Below are 18,709 nucleotides of genomic sequence, written 5' to 3'. Positions count from 1 at the left end.
CAGAGGTCTTGAACCAGACTATAGGTTCCATTAGATTTTTTAACAGCAAGTATACGGGTGTTAAAGGGAGAAGTGGTGGGGTGAAGGAGCTTTTTTCTTAAAAGGTCAGAAATAATAGGCTTAAGTCCCTTAAGGCTCTCTCTTAAGAGAGAGGGTACTGAGCTTGGGTAATGTACTTAGTAGGGTCCTATATTGGATAACAATGGGAGAATGGTGTTTAGCAACGGACAGGTTTTGGGTATCCCAGACTTGGGGGTCTATCTGGGAGGCTGGTAGAGGAAAAGACACATTAGGGTTAAAAGGTTGGGGGGGCTAGAAGGAGGAGTGCAGCTGCTGGCAAGTCTGGTGTATGGTAAATGGAGGGAGCAAAAGAAATGGAGGTTCCCACCTTTGTCAAAAAATCCCTTTCCATGAGAAGTACTGGACAGGTTGGCATAACTAAAAATGAATGAGTGAGAAAAATACCCTTAAACACACAGTTAAGTGGTGGGGTCTGCTGAGGGAGATAAGGCTCTACCCCAACAATAGGGAAACTAGAAGAAGAGGTAGGCCCCCAGAATTCTCTCAGTACCGAGTATGTGTCCAAGAGAAAGGAGATAGGCCATCCTGATACCCATGGCTCCTTATTACAGATGATGGTTGTGGTCAGGTCAAAGGAGCCTGGGAAGCCTCACTTATCTATGGCCAGACCTAGAAGGTCAACTTGGGAATTTTCTGGGCCCGATGTCTCCATGCCACTATGTGCATGAGGACAATCTACTGACTAATGACTTTTCCTGTGACACCTGGGATAAGGTCTCCTAGGACTAAGATGAGGATTAGGGCATGCTCGGGCCCAGTGACCAGTTTTACCACATTTGAAACATACCTGGCAGTTCTCGAGACCTGGGGGGCAGGGTAGCAACACAGACAATACGAATCGTGCTGTCTGTCATCTTGGCCAGTCGGGAGGCTGTGGCTAACACGTGACAGTGATTGTAGGCTTTGTCATTTCTCATATGGTACATCTTAAAAGCCACCTCTAGTACTTCTGCCTGTGGTGTCAATGGGCCTTTCTCCAAGTGTCTTTGCTTAGCCCTAATGTCAGGGTGGCACTGATCAAAAAAAAAAAATGGGTCATGAGCAACTGCCTGCCTTCTGTAGTTTCTGGATCTAAGTTAGTATACTGTAGCAGAGCCTTTGTGAGGCGTTCCAAGAATGTGGAAGGATTTTTCTTCATATCCTAAATAATCTCTGAGAGTTTAGTATAATTTACTGGCTTGAGGGCAGCCTTATGGAGACCTGCCAGGAGGCAAGTCAAAAACCAGTCCCTAGCTAAAATCCCACCTGGAGTATCATAATCCCAGTGTGGCTCTTGTTCTGGGACCACCTCGGCCCCGGTAGGGTGGGAGGCAAGGGTTTGGTGAATCTCATCTTCAAGTTGCCTGGCCTGCTCCCAAACTCACCTGCACTCTTCAGGAAGTAGGTTATTAGATACAATCATATAGATACCATGAAGGGTGAGATTATAGGATTGGGTAAAATACTGGAATTGTTTTATGAAAGTGGTAGAATTAGATGTATAGGAATCCAGTAATTTTTCTATATGGGAGATCTCTGAGAGAGAAAAAGGAACATGTACCCTAATCAATCCATCTATGCCAGCCACCTCTCACAATCGGAGAATTGTAGCAGGCTTGGCTTGGTTAGGGTTAGGTTCTGTGGTGGCACGTGAACATGTGAGAGGAGGGGTAAAGTTGGGTGCCAGAGCAGGGTGGCTGCTGCGGCCAGGCACCAGAGAGGAAGAGGAATTTAGTGGGGCTGTTGGAGAACGAGCAGGTGGGGAGGGAGAGAGGGAGCTGCAGAACAAGTGGCTGGAGGTGGTGAGACAGCTGAAGGAGCTAAGAGGCGGGGGCAGAAGCTGAGGAAAAGGGGGTAGCTTCCCGAGGTCGGAAAGGCAGAGGTTCGTTTAGCTGGGTCCAGAGCAGAAGTAGGGGTTCTTCAGGAGCAGATGGCATAGCTAGAAACGTGAGCAGTGAACAGTTTGCAAAGACAAAGGGGTTGGAATTAGAGCTTAAGTAGAAAAAGGCTTGAATATAGGGAATCTCCTTCCATCTGCCTGTGTGCTGGCAATAGTTAGACAATTCCCGTAAATGGTGGGGTTAAGGTGCTGCTAGGCGGCCATTTTAAATTCCCTCTAAATTGTACTGGGCCATTTTTGAATAAAGAAGGAAAGTATGGAGGTCTGTAAGTAGGGCATTAAGGCCTGAGGTTTAGGACCTCTAAAAGGTACCCCATTGGGGAGGCCAGATTGATAGTCTTGGAAAGTTTGCTTCCAATAGTCAGGCCTTCTAAACCTGCAAAAAACAGCAACACCAGGGCTTTAAAGATGATGTCTCTTGACTATGGAGTGGGCGGGTAAATCGGTGTGACCTTCACAAGACTCGCGTGGGTGTCCCCTAAAGCCACAAGTGGGAAGGTAAGACTGGCTGGATCCAGTCATTTGCCCAAACCCAGAGAGGCCAGAGGCTGCTCCAAGCAGCCTCAGAAAAGAAAATGGAAAGAAAAAGAAATGAAAAAAAGAGAAAGATCTGAGGGACCCGGGCCCTCAGCCATGGGTGTCCCCAGGCCATCCCAAACACAAGCTTAACTAAGGGAAGCAACCGCAGGTGAATGCCAGTGAAGGGAAAAACCAAGGCCTTGAAGACCATGGTTTCGGGCAATTCCCTCCCCCCACATCTCTAGGAACTCCATAGGGGTTTCCGGGAGCTCAACGGTCAATTCCTCGGGTTCAAAGAATAGTTAGCTGGCCAGAATGGGAACATTCAGCATTAGAAGCCAGTGTTGCTTAGAAGGGCTGCGCCACAGGCAAATGGAAAATGTGGGTTTTTTTCAAGAAAATCTCCAGTTGTGATTCCGGTCCGGGGCAGGGTCCTGGCCCCAGGATGGGGGCCTGGGGTTGGTGAAATTCTGGCCCAGGATAGGGGCCTGGAGTGGGAGAATCTCTCGAGTCTCAGAACCAATGAATATGTCTGGCGGGAATGAGAAGGAGACACAAGACACAAATGAACCCACTTAGGAGTTTATTGAAAGAGAATGTGCTCACAGGGCCTGAGGAAATGGTGTGCAAAGAGAGAGAGTGTAAAGATGGTGCATGCTGCTTTTAAAGGCTTCCTAGCACATGTGCACAAGGGGAAAAATGTGCCTATCTCAGACTCTGATGACAAGAGACGCTATGCCTTGCACCTGCATACAGGGGCTTTGCGTGAGCACATCAGACGCTGATGCCGCAGCAACACCACGCATGGCACACAGCAGGTTAGTTCAGTGCTGGTGGAGGTAATCACACATGCACACACATGGGTCACATGGACCCTGTTCTCAAGGATCCACCTACATGCACCTGCCTTAGAACAGGAAGCTCAGCCTTATGGGTCGCTAAAAGAATTACACCCTCACCAAAATTTGATCTTGGGAAGTCTCAAGTCCTTTCCTTCTCTCTGTTGCTCTAGAGTTTTAGCATCTTCCTTGAAATAATATCTAAGCATTAACTGGGGTCCATCATCCAGGACTGCTGACTAACTGAATCTATCATGTGGTGTTGCCTTGATTCTAGAAGCCCATGTCTCTATCATCTCCCTAACAATGCAGAATGAAAGCCCTAAATTATAAAAGCTTGCTTTATTACTTATATTGTTAATTCCTATAGGTATCTATCTATGTTCTTTGGATCCTTTTCGGCCTTAGAACTTGATGCTTTGTCCAAGTAGATTACAGCATCGGAAGCTAAACCTCTGGATAAGTCATCTCTAACAGCTACTTGCAATGTTGAATCCTATCCATGTGCCTTCTTTCCCTGTTCATCAGTTCCAATAATTCCTCAATCATTTCAAATCATTTTACTATTGTCTTTTATAAAGCTGTATATATTTTTAGTGATTTCATTGAGGCACCTAGCCTCTGGTCCTCATTCTGCACATGTGATTTCAAGGCCTGAAGTTTTTCCTTTAAAGATGACACCTCATCCTTGGACATTATTTGGATAGCATGCAGATTGCCATACTCTATCTGCTAACCTATCATAACTTTTTAACAAACTTTGATTGTCAAATTCATCAGTATGAATTCTTTCAGATAATTTAGTACCCTTAGACATGGATTAAATTTTGTCTGTCAAATTAATGTTATCCTTTTCAATAGTATTATTTTGGGGGGGTAACTTATAAATTTTGATGGTATTAATCCTGTCAGCTTGCTGTTCATTATTATTTGGTAAAGGTATAGTAATCTTTATTTTCCTGCAGGTGTCTTGGTTACATAGTTGCGACTAGCAGCAATGCAACCTGTAGCAACATGAATGGTCCTGAGCTGCTTTAGTTTCCTGCCTTGGTACTGGTTAAATATTGAGAAATATACTTTGGTTGACAAATTAAAAGAAATTAAATCAATTCCATACATGGAACAAGAAGGCAAGAAGTTGCTGGTGGGGAGCACAAACCAGAAGCTGCACAAGTCACCACATGGCAAGGATGTGGCAGTGGAGGAGGTGATGTTCACGAGCTTGGGAAATTTCCAAGTTGCTGTACACAATTAATTCCGCTGTGGTGGGGGTTTTGCAAAAAACCTGCTTAGGTAAAAGTAAGCTAAGTGGACAGGGTTTGAAGATTTTCTGGGCTGAGGAATGGTTAGGCCTTTAAGCTGTCCACCCAGTAGATGTGGAGTCCAAATCCATGTGGGGTACCATATGAAGAAGGAAGCTTAAAAGAAATCCCATACCCTCAGAATTGAGTATAATAGAGGGTTATTTATTTAGAGGTAGACTCACAGATCACAATCATCTGCTGGAACTGGGAACAGTAACCAAATCCCTCAGCCAGAAAAAAGACCGAACACATGCTTTACATCAGCAAAAATAGTATAAAAGGCCATACCCACATGGTAGGGTAATTTAAAGGCTACTGGTGGTATGAATTCCTACAGCAATGTTGAACTATTAATTAAGTGTATCTCAGCCATTTGAGATTCCTCTGATAAGGATTCTTTGTTTAGATCTATACCACCTTTCTTAATTGGATTGTTTGGTTTTCCTATATCTAGTTTCTTGAGTTCTTTACATATTTTATAAATTAGCTTTCTGACAGATATGGGGTTGATAAAGATACTTTCCCATTTTGTAGGCTGCCATTTTGTCCTATTTATGGTGTCCTTTTCCTTATAGAAGCTTTTCAGTTTCATGAGGTCGCATTTATTAATTGTCAGTCTTACTGCCTGTGAAACTGGTGTTCTGTTCAGAAAGTTACCTTCTTTGCCAAAGTGTTTGAGGATACTACCCACTTTATCTTTTGTCAGGTCCAGTGTATCTGGTTTTATATGGAGGTATGGATCTATTTACATTTTTCTATAAGAAGACATCATGTTAGACCAGCACCTTTTCTTTAAAATGATTTTTTATTTCCACTGTATAATTTTGACATCTTTGTAAAATATTAAGGATCCATTCATATGATTATTCATACCTGATTCTTTGAATCTATTCCATTTATCTACATGTCTGCTTTTCCATATGTATTTTTCTTTCAATGTGTATATAGAATTGTGTTTGAATTTGTTAGTGATTGTATTAAATCTGTAGATTTTTTGGTAGGATGGCCATATTTACTATATTAGTTTTTACCAGTTCATAGTCATGGGAGATATTCCTGTCTCTTGGTATCATCTCCAATTTCCTTCTTCAAAGCCTTTCACTTAATTGGTGTGGTGGTTGGCATAGGAGTATCACCCAGAGACACATGTGTTTGAATGCTTAGCCTTTAGTAAGTAGCACTATTATGGGGCTTTGCCTTGTTGGAGTAGTTTTTGCCTTGTTGGAAAAAGTTTGTCACAGTGGGTTTGGGCTTTGAGGTCTCAGAACCTCAATCCAGTTCACTTCCTGCTTCCTGAAGACATAGAACTCTCAATTTCTTCTCTATTACCATGCCTGCTTGCATGCCATCCACTGTAATGATAATGGACTTAACCTCTGAAATACAAGCCAGCTCAATTAATTTTTTTTGTTGTTGTTTATAAGAGTTGCCATGGTCATGGCATCTTGGCACAGAAATAAAACCCTAACTAAAACACTGGATTGGGTTATCCAAGATATTTTATCTTATTTGTGACTATTGCTGATGGTATTATTTCTCTTGTTTCTTTCTTTGTCTATTTGTCATTTGTGAATAGGAGAGGTATTGATAATTTTCAATAAATATTGTAACCAGCCACTTAAATAAAGTTGTTTATAGGCTGTAGAAGATCTTTGGAAGAATTTTAGGATGACTTATATATACACTATCATGTCATCTGCAAATAACTATACTTTGACTTCTTTCTTTCCAATTTGTATCGCCTTGATATTCTTTATATTTCTTACTGTTCCCACTAGAATTCTAAGTTTTATGTTCTGGTGCTTTTATAAGTTTCTAGTCACCATTATTGAAATCAATATTATCAGGCTTGTTCAGAATTCTCCATGGAAAATAAGGCAGAAATTACATTTCCTTCTCCATTATGTCTCTAACCATCTTTCTGCATTGCTCTCAACACCAACAGATTGCCATGCCAACATGTACTAGATCAATCCACATAAAGCATGTGAGAGCTTGGAAAAGAATTCTAGACACCCCCCCACACACACACACACAGAGAATGAAGTTTAGCTGCAGTTTTTTAGGATGGGCTCTGTTTGCTGCTGGCAAACAGGGGTGCCATAGTTCCTTTAAGAGAGATCTTCCTGATTTAGCATTTGCAGCAAAAATGAACAAACAAACAAAACACATGATTTCAAAACATCGGCTTCCTGGTTTGTATTATTAGCATGAATTTTGGCTATTTCAGGAGGCTGAGCACTTGAATCAGGTTTATGGACAGCATATTGCAAGTTACTTGGTGACAACATGGGCCAACTTGTTATCAGAGTTGAGGTAGTGAGGATGGCTCCCACCCAGCAGTCAAGAGTGAACAGACCTCTGCCATGTTGGACTCTGCAGAGCCAAAAGGCACAACAGCTTTAGCCTAGCTACTTTGCTTAGCATTTTAATGGGTGGTCCTGGGCAGAAAAAGGATTGCAGGTATGCAATAAAGACAAATTCAGAAGAAAAAGATCTCTAAACGGATCGCAGTGTTAGATAAATGTATGTGGACTTGAGATATAAAAGAAAAGGAATATAGAAAAAATAAGTATTTAAAAAGAGATTACAGATAGTCATAGATTAAATGAGTAAAGAAAAATAAGCCATATAAGGATGGAATATACAAAGAGAATCTGAATTATGTATGTTATTCTGTTTTCTTTGAATTTTTTGACTGTGAATGAGCTAAGTTTCTAAGTCCAGCGAGACAATTCACTGTACATGTTGCTAAGCTAAAACAACATATAGTTTAAAGGTATTTTAACTTCAAAATTTGGGTCTATGATGTGGGATTTCCTTTTGTATGCTGTGATTACCATTAATGAATAAAGAAAACATCTTTGGCCTGATGATAGGGCAGAACATAACTAAGCAGGAAAAACTAAGCGGAATCCTGGGAGGAAGAAGGGAGGAGTCAGGGAGAAGCCATGTGGCCTGCTGGCAGATCTATGTGAGTTCATGGTATGCTCACACACATATCTTTAATCCCAGCATTTAGGAGGCAGAGGCAGGTGGATCTCTGTGAGTTCAAGGCCAGCCAGGTCTACAGGGCAAATTCCAGGAAAGCCAAAGATACACAGAGAAACCCTGTCTCAATAGCAAAAAATTAAAAATAAAATAAAAGAAATGAAGTTTAAAATAAAGCCACCTAAATATGGAAAGTACATATAGAGTCTGGATACTGTATGTTATTTTTTTGTCTTTGCATTGTAGGACTAATGCGGAAGGAGCAAGAGCTGCTAAAAGATATTTGGTAATAAATGATGCTGAATTAATGAACATATGCATTTTTAAAATTCCTTGACTCCAAAATTTAAGTCAAAAGATATGTTACTTTGAAGAAAGGGTTTTGCTTTTGTTTCCACAGTAAATGAGAGTCTGGATTTATTCTGGGCTAAGAAAAATCATGTTTGAATAAAGAAGACCCCCCTGAAGGATCTCCAATAGGAGAAGATGGTCCAGATGTGCCAACATTTCAGAGGACCTCTGTTGGAGTTTCCTCTGACTTCTGCATCCAGAACAGTTTCAAGACTGCTGACTGAGGTGATGAAGCCTGACAGAATATTCCATTAAGGACTTGTCCATAATCTTAAATTTTCTTTAGGTTCCCATAAGATTATCAGCACTCCCAATAAACAGGAAGTAGCCTGGAAAACTATGCCCACATTCCCACCCCCCAAAAAATGGATTATGGATGTTTGCATTTGTTTAGAATGTTGGTTACAAGTTGTTATGGGTAACGGTCAGAAAAAAAAGCTAACCAAAGGAGATTCCATTCAGAGTTCTTGGTTTTTTTTAGAAAAGGGAGGGGGGATGCTGTGGGACAATGGTCTGTACCCTATCGATTGCATTTTAATAAAACACTGATTGGCCAGTAGCCAGGTAGGAAGTATATGTGGGGCAAACAGGCAGGAAGTATAGGCGGGGCAATGAGAACAGGACAATTCTGGGAAGAGGAAAATCAGTCTGCAATCATCATCCAGACATAGAGAAAGTGAGATGTGACTGCCTCACCGATAAAAGTAACACAGAGAATTGTGGGCTAATATATGTTATAAGGGTTAATAAGAATCCTGAGCTAATAGGCCAATCCGTTTATAATTAATGTAAACCTCTGTGTATTTCTTTGGATCTGAACAGCTAAAAGACTGGGCAGGACAGAAACCTCTGTCAACAGGGATCCAAACTCTCTGTGTATTTCCTACCTTTACTTGGCTTATTTAATTTTTTATTACTTTATTTCTTTTTTATGAACTTAATTAATTTTTAGCTTATGAAAGAATATACCCTTCATCATTTCTCTCCCAAGCCTATGTGTATTTTAAAACACACTCTAAGCTGTTTAGTCTCCATTTGTCTTTACTGAGAATTTGTATTTTTTTATCATATGAGACAACTATTAAAAATTTTTGTCAGTTATGATGGTGTAGCTTAGCTTAGTACATGGCAATAATACATAGTAGCTGGTGACTGGATATGTCCACAGTCAACAACAGGAGTTGTATCATGATACTGCAACTGTCATGACAGACATGAGACTAGGAAGCCACATTTGTGTTTTTACATTTTTTTCCTAAAGCTTCCTCAGGTTTCATATGGATATATATGTCTTTAGACATTAGACACCATTTATAGGTGGAGTTTTCCTGCCCTAACCATACAATCACAAATAACCTCTCAGAGTCTTAATATTATTTAAAAATGCTTGGCAGATAGCTCAGGCGTATTAAAAGCTAGCTCTTACAACTTAAATTCACCCATTTCTGTTAATCTATGTGCTGCTCCAAGGCTTTTGACATTTACCTCTCCAACATGCCTTTCTTATCCTCTGTCTTGATGATGACTTTCTGTCTGACTCAGCCCTCATTTTTTGCAGTGTGCTTGATTTATTTATCATGCCTATACTTCCTGCCTGGCCATTGGCCAATAAACTTTTTTTAAAAGCAATTTAAGTAATACATCTAAACAGTGTATAAAAGGATTATTCCATAGTATTTTCTTCCATTTTATCCCTCTAAAAATACCGATTATTCCCTTTATGCTTTTTAAATTTCACAATATCTGTTTAATACTAATTATTTTGCATGCATATATGTTTAAACATATGTTAAAAAATATAACTTGTTGATTTCATATAATATTACTTCTATGTGTTTTCAAGGCTGAAAATTTGTCCTTAGTCAACCAACTGGTTTATTCTTTCCTGGGGAGAGCTATCTGTCCTGTACTTAACTTCCTTCAGTTGCCTATAGTTTTTTTTTTGTTTGTTTGTTTGTTTTGTAGGATGGAGGCCACATGGGCCTTTTTAATGAAGTTTGACATGTTTTTATGCTACAATTGCTGGGCTCATGTTTGGGCAATCATGTGGGTCAGATTTTATGAATAGTTCTGATATTTCTTGGAGATACAGTCTCACAGCAAATTTTCTGATCCTCTGATTCTTACAATTTTTCTTTTTCACTTCTACAAAGCTCCCTTTCCCTTAGATGATGACGTGTTTTGTTGATGTGCATACTATAACTGACCTCCACAAATCTGCAGTTTGGTTGCTTGTGTCATTCTATACTGGTCTTTTTTAATGCAAAAGGGAGTTTTCTTGATGAGGGGTGAAGGCCACTATCCTAGTTATTATTTATGCTCCTGTGATGAAACTATATGTGATGGAGGACTCTCATTGGTTAATAAAGAAACTGCCTTGGTTTTTTGATAGGGCAGGATTTAGATAGGTGGAGTAAACAGAACAGGATGCTGGGTAGAAGGCAGTGAGGCAGTGATGTGGGAGGGGAACACAGCCCGCTGCTCCATCACTACAGAATGGTTCCCACGTGGATAACTGAATCCACAGAAAGCTTGAGAAAGCTTGGGAAAGAATAGAGTAAAGCATGTTTTCAGGTCTGGCTCTGCTTGCAAGAGGCAAGCAAGCACTCTCATCTAAGAGAGGCTTCCTGATTCAGCTTTAGCTGCAAAACCCTGCAGCTCTTCTAAGAGGTCCTGCCACCAAACACTTAAGTGGTGTTGATGAAAAACTGCATGCTTTTAGCCAGGCGGTGGTGGCGCACGCCTTTAATCCCAGCACTCGGGAGGCAGAGGCAGGCAGATCTCTGTGAGTTCGAGACCAGCCTGGTCTACAAGAGCTAGTAGTTCCAGGATAGGCTTCAAAGCTACAGAGAAACCCTGTCTCGAAAAAAAAAAAAAAAAACCTGCATGCTTTTCAGTTTTCAGCCGTAGCAGGAAAAAAACTGTACCATTTTAAAATGCCGGCTTTCTGGACCGTCCTGCCAGGGCAAACTCTGACTCTTTCAAGCAGGCAGTCCTGACTACAGAGCTTTTGAGTGTTGTTTAACACTGTTGCAGCTTGCTTGCTGGCAAGGACCTTGAAACACTGTAGAGTTATGGCAATAAACATGGCTACAGCCGATACCTCTGCCAGAGGCTGGAAAGCTAAGGAATGGTCTGAATCTAGCTGTCAAAGTCATGGCTTTAGTCCTACCAATATTGTTTGGTAAATTAAAGATTCATGTGGTACAAAAAGAGAGATATACAGTAAAAGAAAGATTCAAAGTCGAAGAAAATGTCTAAATGGTTTACTATCTGTTAAAAAAATATATGCAGGCTAAAGGTTAAAGTTCTTAAAAGTAAAAAAAAGGAAGTAGTTTGTTGTGGTGGTACACACCTTTAAACTCAACACTTGGGAGGCAGAGGTAGATTGACCTCTGTGACTTCAAGGTGTGGCAGAACACACCTTTCATCCCAATGCCTGGGAGGCAGAGACAGACAGATCTTTGTGAGTTCAAGGTGTTGTAGCACATACCTTTAATCCCAACACTTGGAAAGCAGAGAGAGTGGATCTCTGTGAGTTCAAGGACAGCCTGGTCTAAAGAGTTATTCCAGGACAAAGATATACAGAGAACCTGTCTCAAAAAATAAAAGTAAAAATAAACAAAATAGAGGTTAAAATAAAGTTGTATAAGATGGAAAATATACAGAGAATCTTGATACTGTATGCTATTATGCTCTCTTTGAATTGTTTAAATGCTGAGAAAGGAGCAACAGCTGATAAAAGATATTTGTTTATAAATTCTGCTGAACTAATCCAACATAGATATTTTGAAAATACCTTGACTTCAGAATTTGGATCTAAGGATATGATATGTTGGAAAAGAGATTCTTCTTTTGTTTTTATAGAAAATGAGACCCTATGGATTGCTTCTATCCCAATATGGTATGATAGACCACGCCCTCCTGAAAGGTTGCTAAAAAAATTACTTCACCCAACTGATGACTAAGATGAACCTGGTACACAGGTTACACCATAAAAGATCTGATTAACAGCGTCCCCATTCTGCAGGAAGCAGTTTGGAGAGAAATAACTGCACCCATATTTCCAAATATTGTTTATAAATGTTCTTTTACATTTAAAGTGGGATATGATATAGATGTGAATAATTTGCATTGGTATGGAGTTTACAGTCAATTTTGTTATATGCATATGTATTTTTGATACTGATTAAGGTATTGTGATTGTGTAGTTCATTTTAAAAATGTAATGTATAATTAAGAAATATAGGTTGTTAATGGATAATCATCGATAACAGTAAAGCCAATAGTCATGTTAGTTAGATTATATATATATATACACACACACACACACACACACATATATATATATATATACATATATATATATGTATATATATATATGTATATATATACATTTCAGTTAGCTAGGCATTCCTAATATCTTTCAAAGACTACAGAATATTCCACTTAAATGTTTTAATAACTTAAGGCTTTTCATGACAATGAGACATGTCAGCTCCTGGCAGGAACAATCTACTTCAAGAGGAAGATGGGCATCGAAGAGGGTTCTTATGGAGTTTGACAGCCATTTGGGCAAGAAACTGCTCTTGCCTGGACTGTTGCATAAACTGAACACAAAGAACCAGCAGAGAGAGGACTGCTGAACTTGGATAAAGTTGAGATGATCTTTTGGGGTTCCTGATTCATGAAAGAGTCTGTAAGATATTCTGCAGGACACAGCAGATACTGACTGAACTGCCTTTGAAATTTCCCGCTTCATGGAAATGTCTACTGGAAACTATGGGCCTGTAGGCCGAAGATGGATGCCCCAACAGTACAAAAGAACTTTGGGTGACTGTACAGGCAGCTAGATGTCTCTGTCATTTCTAGAGTTTGTAAGTTGCTCGTTTCTTGTTTACTTAGGTAATATTATGTCCTTCTGGAGTCTTTGATGGAGTTGAAGAATAAATAGGTAGATAGATAGTTATAGTTTTCCTTAGTTATGATAAAAGATAAAGTAGATATAAATATTGTAACTAATTCTTGCTTGATAACTGTTTTGTTATATGTAATTTTGCTATGTTAAAGTTAAAGCCTTCTTTTTTTGTTTAAACAAAAAAAGGGGAAATGATGTAGGAGGGTCTTCTGTTTGTGTTCATTAATAAAGAAACTGCCTTGGCCCATTTATTAGGCCCACCCTTAGGTGGGTGGAGTAGACAGAACAGGAAGAAGGAAGTGAGGTAGATGGCTCAGTCAAATTGCCCCACCTCTCCTCTCTGAGAGAGTCGCCATGAAGCCAGCCACCAGGACAAATGTGCTGAATCTTTCCTGGTAAGACACCACTCATGGTGTTACACAGATTATTAGATATGGGTTAGTCAAGATGTGAGTAAGAGGCTAAAACTAATGAGACAGACAGTGTTTAAATGAATATAGTTTGTGTGTTGTTATTTCGTGTGTAAAGCTAGCCGTGCAGGATCTAGGTGGCTGGGCGAGCGGGGCAGCGGGAATGCAGCCCACTGCTCAATCACTACAAGGCAGATGCCCCAGGCAGATGTCATGCCTCTACTCTCTGGGACAGACACCATGGAGCTAGCCACCAGGTCATACATGATGAATCTTTCCTGTTAAGCCACCACCTTGTGGTGCTACACATACTACTAAATATGGGTTAAAGCAAGATGTGAGAATTAGCTAATAAGAGGCTGAAACTAATGAGCCTGGCAGTGTTTAAATGAATACAATTTGTGTGTTGTTATTTCGGGGCATAAGCTAGCCAGGCAGCTGGGAGCCGGGCGGGAAGGCAGCCTGCTGCTCCCATCACTACATATATGGGTAAAAGTAATTGGGAAAGTAGGTGTTTGTTTGGCTTTCACTTCATCGTTGCATCCCATCATTGAAAAAAGTCAGAATTGGAATTCAAGCAGGGCAGAATATTAGAGGCAGAAGCTTATACAGAGACCAGAGAGGGGTTCTGCAGACTGGCTTATACATCAAGGCTTGCTCAGCCTTCTAGAAACCAGCCCAAGTATGATACACCCCTAATGGGTTTGGCACTGTCCCAAAAATCACTAATTAAAAACATGCCATACAGCCATATTGTATGGAGGCATATCTCAACTGAAGTTTTTTCCTTTCCAATAATTCTCATTTGTGGCAATTTGACATATACTAGCCAGCATAACCACCTAGCAAAAACCTCAATATTAGACATGAGAAGCCTCTTTTGAGTTGTTGTATAGGGCTAAGATACTCTCCAAATATATACTCTACTGTTGGTGTTTTGGTTATATCTCAGAGGTATAAGGTAAGTCTCTATTGCACAAGATACACTTTGGAAGGAGGACCCAGATATCCCTGAACTACAACTGAACTGAGTTCCCTGTCCATGAGAATTAGCATTCTAAAATACCAAAAGATGTCATTCAAGCTTCCAAAGGAAGGGAATACCCCCAAATCCTACTGGGCTATGATACCTGTGAACCACAACAGTGATCAGGATTGGATACTAACTTTAAAATTTCATTAGGGGCAACCATAACTTCATCATTACAACAAATCTCTAATTGAATTTAAGATCTAATTAATAAGAGGAAAATCATTGCTGATACTGGATATATAACTAACTATGGAATGATAGTGATGTTGTTGTTGGAAAAGAATCTGCATCCATTAATTTACTTAACCTACATAAAACCTAAAAAAAGCCTTAAATATTGGTTGGTATACAAAAGATCAATATATTTCTTTTACAATCAGTTCAATTTATTTCAACAATCAGATTTATTGCACATACCATATTTTAGGTGGAAAAATTATTTACTTTTAAATTCTTTCTTCCATCAAACCCAAATTCTTAGATTTCATATCTATTTGTCATTCATATTCTTCACTTTTATGTTGATTCTGTTTATCTTTTCCTTTATATAATTTAAAAATTTTCACAAAATAAGTATTTTTTTCACCATACTATTTTTACTGAATAAAGGATGAATTTAATTCTATTATTAAATAAAATGATGTGAAAAATCTAGATTGCTTTATCTATCCACCTATCTATACTCTATTATTTTTATATTTGTCAGTCTCTGCCCTTTTATTTTATGATCCTCTTTTATTGAGAATATACAAGTGAGTATTTCACAGATGGTTTTCAATTTTCCAATATTTTCTTGATCTTTAAACAGATCAACTTTAGAAGTATAGTAATTTTTTATATTATGAAGTTTATATTCTTGTTACATGGTAGAATTTTATTTCTCAATAGACTTATATGTTAACTATTTTATTTCCTAAAAAGGAAAATACATTGTTTACATATGATATTAAATTTTGTTTACTGTTACTCATTTGCTTATTTTGTTTATGCACATGTTCATTTGTGTTTGTATATATGTACACTCATTTATGCATGTGTGTCCATGTATGGAGACAAGAGGTTGACTTCAAGTGTCTTTATCTACTTTTTCCACCTTGTATTTTTATATGGGTTTTTTCAATGATCTAGAGTGCCTCAATTAAGGTAGACTCACTGATTAGCAAGCTGAAGTTATCTAGCACTCTTTGCCTTGACAATGCTTGCATTATAAACATAAACAAATGTCTACAGTATTTGTTTGGGATATTCTGGGTTCTGGGGATCTTAACGCAGGTCCTAATAATTTTTTGTAAATACTTTAATGAGAAATTTTGACATACCTTTTTTTTTCTATTTGGTATTGACAAAATAGCTGCTTATAGCTATCACACAGTTATGTTTTAATTTATTTTAATTGTGGCATAATTAAATAAAATTAATTATAAATTTCTCATCCATTTATTTTCTTCTGGTGAATACATATAAAATATATTTTGTCAGAAAATTTGAAATACACAGCAGAGCATTACTCATTGTTATATTCCTGTCAAGAAGGAATTTACATTATTCCCATAAAATATCTTCTCAAACTTCTTGTAATTATAGGTTATTTTGTCAGTTTTATTATTTTTAATTATTTTGTAATATAACATTTATCAATTTTTGAGAGATATATACATGAAAAATATTGTGGTTTCATCACATACATCCAAACTCCTTGTCTTAATTACTCCCTTGTCAATTACCCAAACCCTCACTCCCTTAACTTCATGCCCTCATTTTCTTGTAACCATCTAAGTTCAATTTTTTCTGACCAGATATTAACGTAGTGAGTTATCTACTAGAGCATGGCCTATTCACCAGGGGTCACAAAATGAAAGAAAACTGACTCTCCCAGTCACAGAAATCATCAGTGTCAATTGTCATTTATAGGTATGGACTCAAAAATGCTTCCCTTTCCATGCAAGAATTTTTAATGCCTTGGTGTTGTGAAGGACTTCTACAATCAAACACATCTTCTGTGTGTCTACAAGTATAGGTGTCCTATAATTTACTAAAGATATAAAGATCCTATCAGACAATTTTTCTGCTCCACTTTCTCCTTGATATTCCTTGAATGATGGCAGTGGTAGGAGTGGGGTAGTAATGTAGAAGTCTCTATTAAAATGAAACAAATCATAGACATCTCTTGTCCATAGTTTGAGCATTTGCTGGTTTCAGTTTTATTCATTTTTCAAGTTTTCAAAAAATCTTTGATGAGAATAGAGAGATAGATTATACAGATATGTATTAAGAAAGTGGTTTTATATGGTCTCTATTTAACAAAATAGCAATAGGTTCACACTAGAGGCTCATGATCATTCCAGCCATGGATTGTTGTTCAGACCTTAAATATCTACACTGTGTTTCTTTTTGAGGAGCTGTCCTTAAATCCAATCTGAATGCAGTTGCTTGCTGTGATAACATTCTTGCCACAATTTTATCAGACTATTTGTTATTGTAGTTCCCAAGGTTTACACACAGGCAAGACTTCTCATGACTTTTCTTCTCAAGCAGCTTGAATAGAAACTTCTTTTACTTATTAAAGTTAACCAGCAAGGAGGAAGTTTCCTGTTCATACCAGCTTGATTCCTTTGTTCTCTATGAAAAAAAAAATATGTGGTATCTTCAGCAACAAGGTCTTACTCTTATGTTATGGTGGAAAGATAATAGCAATTTTAATAACTGATATTCTCTATGGCATTTACAACATATCCTGAACAACAACACTAGGGAGCTATCCTCACCTGTCACTGTTTTGCTTTGTTTTTGTTATGATGTGGTTGTTTGCTTTGTTTTCTTTTAGGCTGACAGTCTATGGGTCCTGGGAGGACCATTAATCTCTTTGTAGGGTAACTAAATTTAAATGTACACATACAATATGTGCATACATATGATGCTCGTAAAGATACTAGGTTTCCATATGACTTTTTTCAAGCATCCTTAGTTATTGGGGTAGTACTGTCTAGAGAAAATAGTGTGATTCAGAGTAAAAAATTCTAGATATGTATGGTAAAAACATTATAGTTATAGAAATTATAGCTATACTATATCATGCCTTAAAAATTTACTTAGAGTGTTGACTTGAGTGCTCTGATGACAAGACATTAATTGTGAAAATGATACAGGTTAATTTACTTAAATATATGAACCATTTCACAGTGTGTCATAAAACATAATGTTAGATACTTCTGATTGCCTTTCTTTACCAACCCTATTTTGAGTCTCCATATTGTTGAGACATTGGAGTCTAGGGACCATTTCTATTTAGTTCACCATGAACAACAAAAAAAAAACTGAGACAATATAATTTATCAATAAATGATTACAAATTTATCATTGAATTATCATTGCAAATAATGAACAAAAACATTCATGTATATTTTAACATTTGCTCTATATCAAAAATGTCCTATTTACAACATCACATGACAGGTAATTTCTAATATTATATTATGTATATCTATATTTTCCTTTTAAATTAAAAAATATTTTGTAGCCAGAACAAAATCCAAGGCAAAAACTATAATACAAGTGAAAGTAGTTACTGTTCCTTTTCCAGAATGTTTCTTTTTCTCTTGTTCCATTACTTTTGAAGAAAATGCCATATGTTGTAAAGTTTAATGGGATGGCAAAATGACTTGAATACAAATTGGTCTGCATTACTTAGAAAATACATCATTTGGTGATGGAGCATCACTGAAATATCTTTTGGAAAGTGTTTTTCTATATTTATTGGAAATACTAATTTAAATTGGACCACATTTCTCACCAGGGTACAGATATGATTTTCAAGCAGAACAGTTATCAAAGTATATTGTTTTAGGCTATTTATTCAGGAAGATAAAATAAAGGACAATTCTCTAAGGGGAGTGAAAAAGTTGCATAATGATGTCATAAAACATTAACTTAACAGTAGGAAGTAGCACTTATGAACTAGTATAAGTTCTATTCTCTTAGGTTTAATTTTTTACAATTATAATAAATTCAATAATTTTCACTCATTCAGAAATTGCTTATGTCTTTTAAAATTAGCAAAACATGACTAGCATAAACAAATATTCACAAAGATCACACATACATGAAATTTATGAAATATATGACACATTTTAGAGTAATATACCATAGGAAAATTTACAATTATGACTTTATTTAGAGACTTTAAATTATACTGTTTCTTCCTCAGATGCCAAATTTTGTTGTAACATTTTATGGAAAAGAATGTGAAGCACTACTTTTACATACGGTAAATTTTACTCTCTTATTCATGTGTATAAGAAATGGAAGGGTTCTCTATCTTAAAAGAATGCTTAGCAAAGTTCTTTTTAAGTGGAATAAAGGACAACTGGGTTGTCCCTCCATATTT

The 18,709-nt window shown here is 37.7% G+C and overlaps 1 protein-coding gene across 1 annotated transcript in view; it reads left to right on the top strand.

Moving 5' to 3' along the window:
* The first annotated feature begins 1,637 nt into the window (after positions 1–1,637).
* LOC121677030 overlaps positions 1,638–18,709 on the top strand; it is a 121,318-nt gene continuing 104,246 nt past the window's right edge. The window contains exons 1-2 of the mRNA XM_042054350.1: positions 1,638–1,862; positions 6,853–6,938. Coding sequence (XP_041910284.1) covers positions 1,638–1,862; positions 6,853–6,938 — 311 coding nt within the window. The remainder of the gene's footprint in view (positions 1,863–6,852; positions 6,939–18,709) is intronic.

Source organism: Arvicola amphibius, chromosome X (genome assembly GCF_903992535.2).
Source record: "Arvicola amphibius chromosome X, mArvAmp1.2, whole genome shotgun sequence".
NCBI classification, from domain to species: Eukaryota; Metazoa; Chordata; class Mammalia; order Rodentia; family Cricetidae; genus Arvicola; species Arvicola amphibius.
Note: the sequence above shows the minus strand (reverse complement) of the source record. Positions and strands in the feature narration are given on the sequence as shown.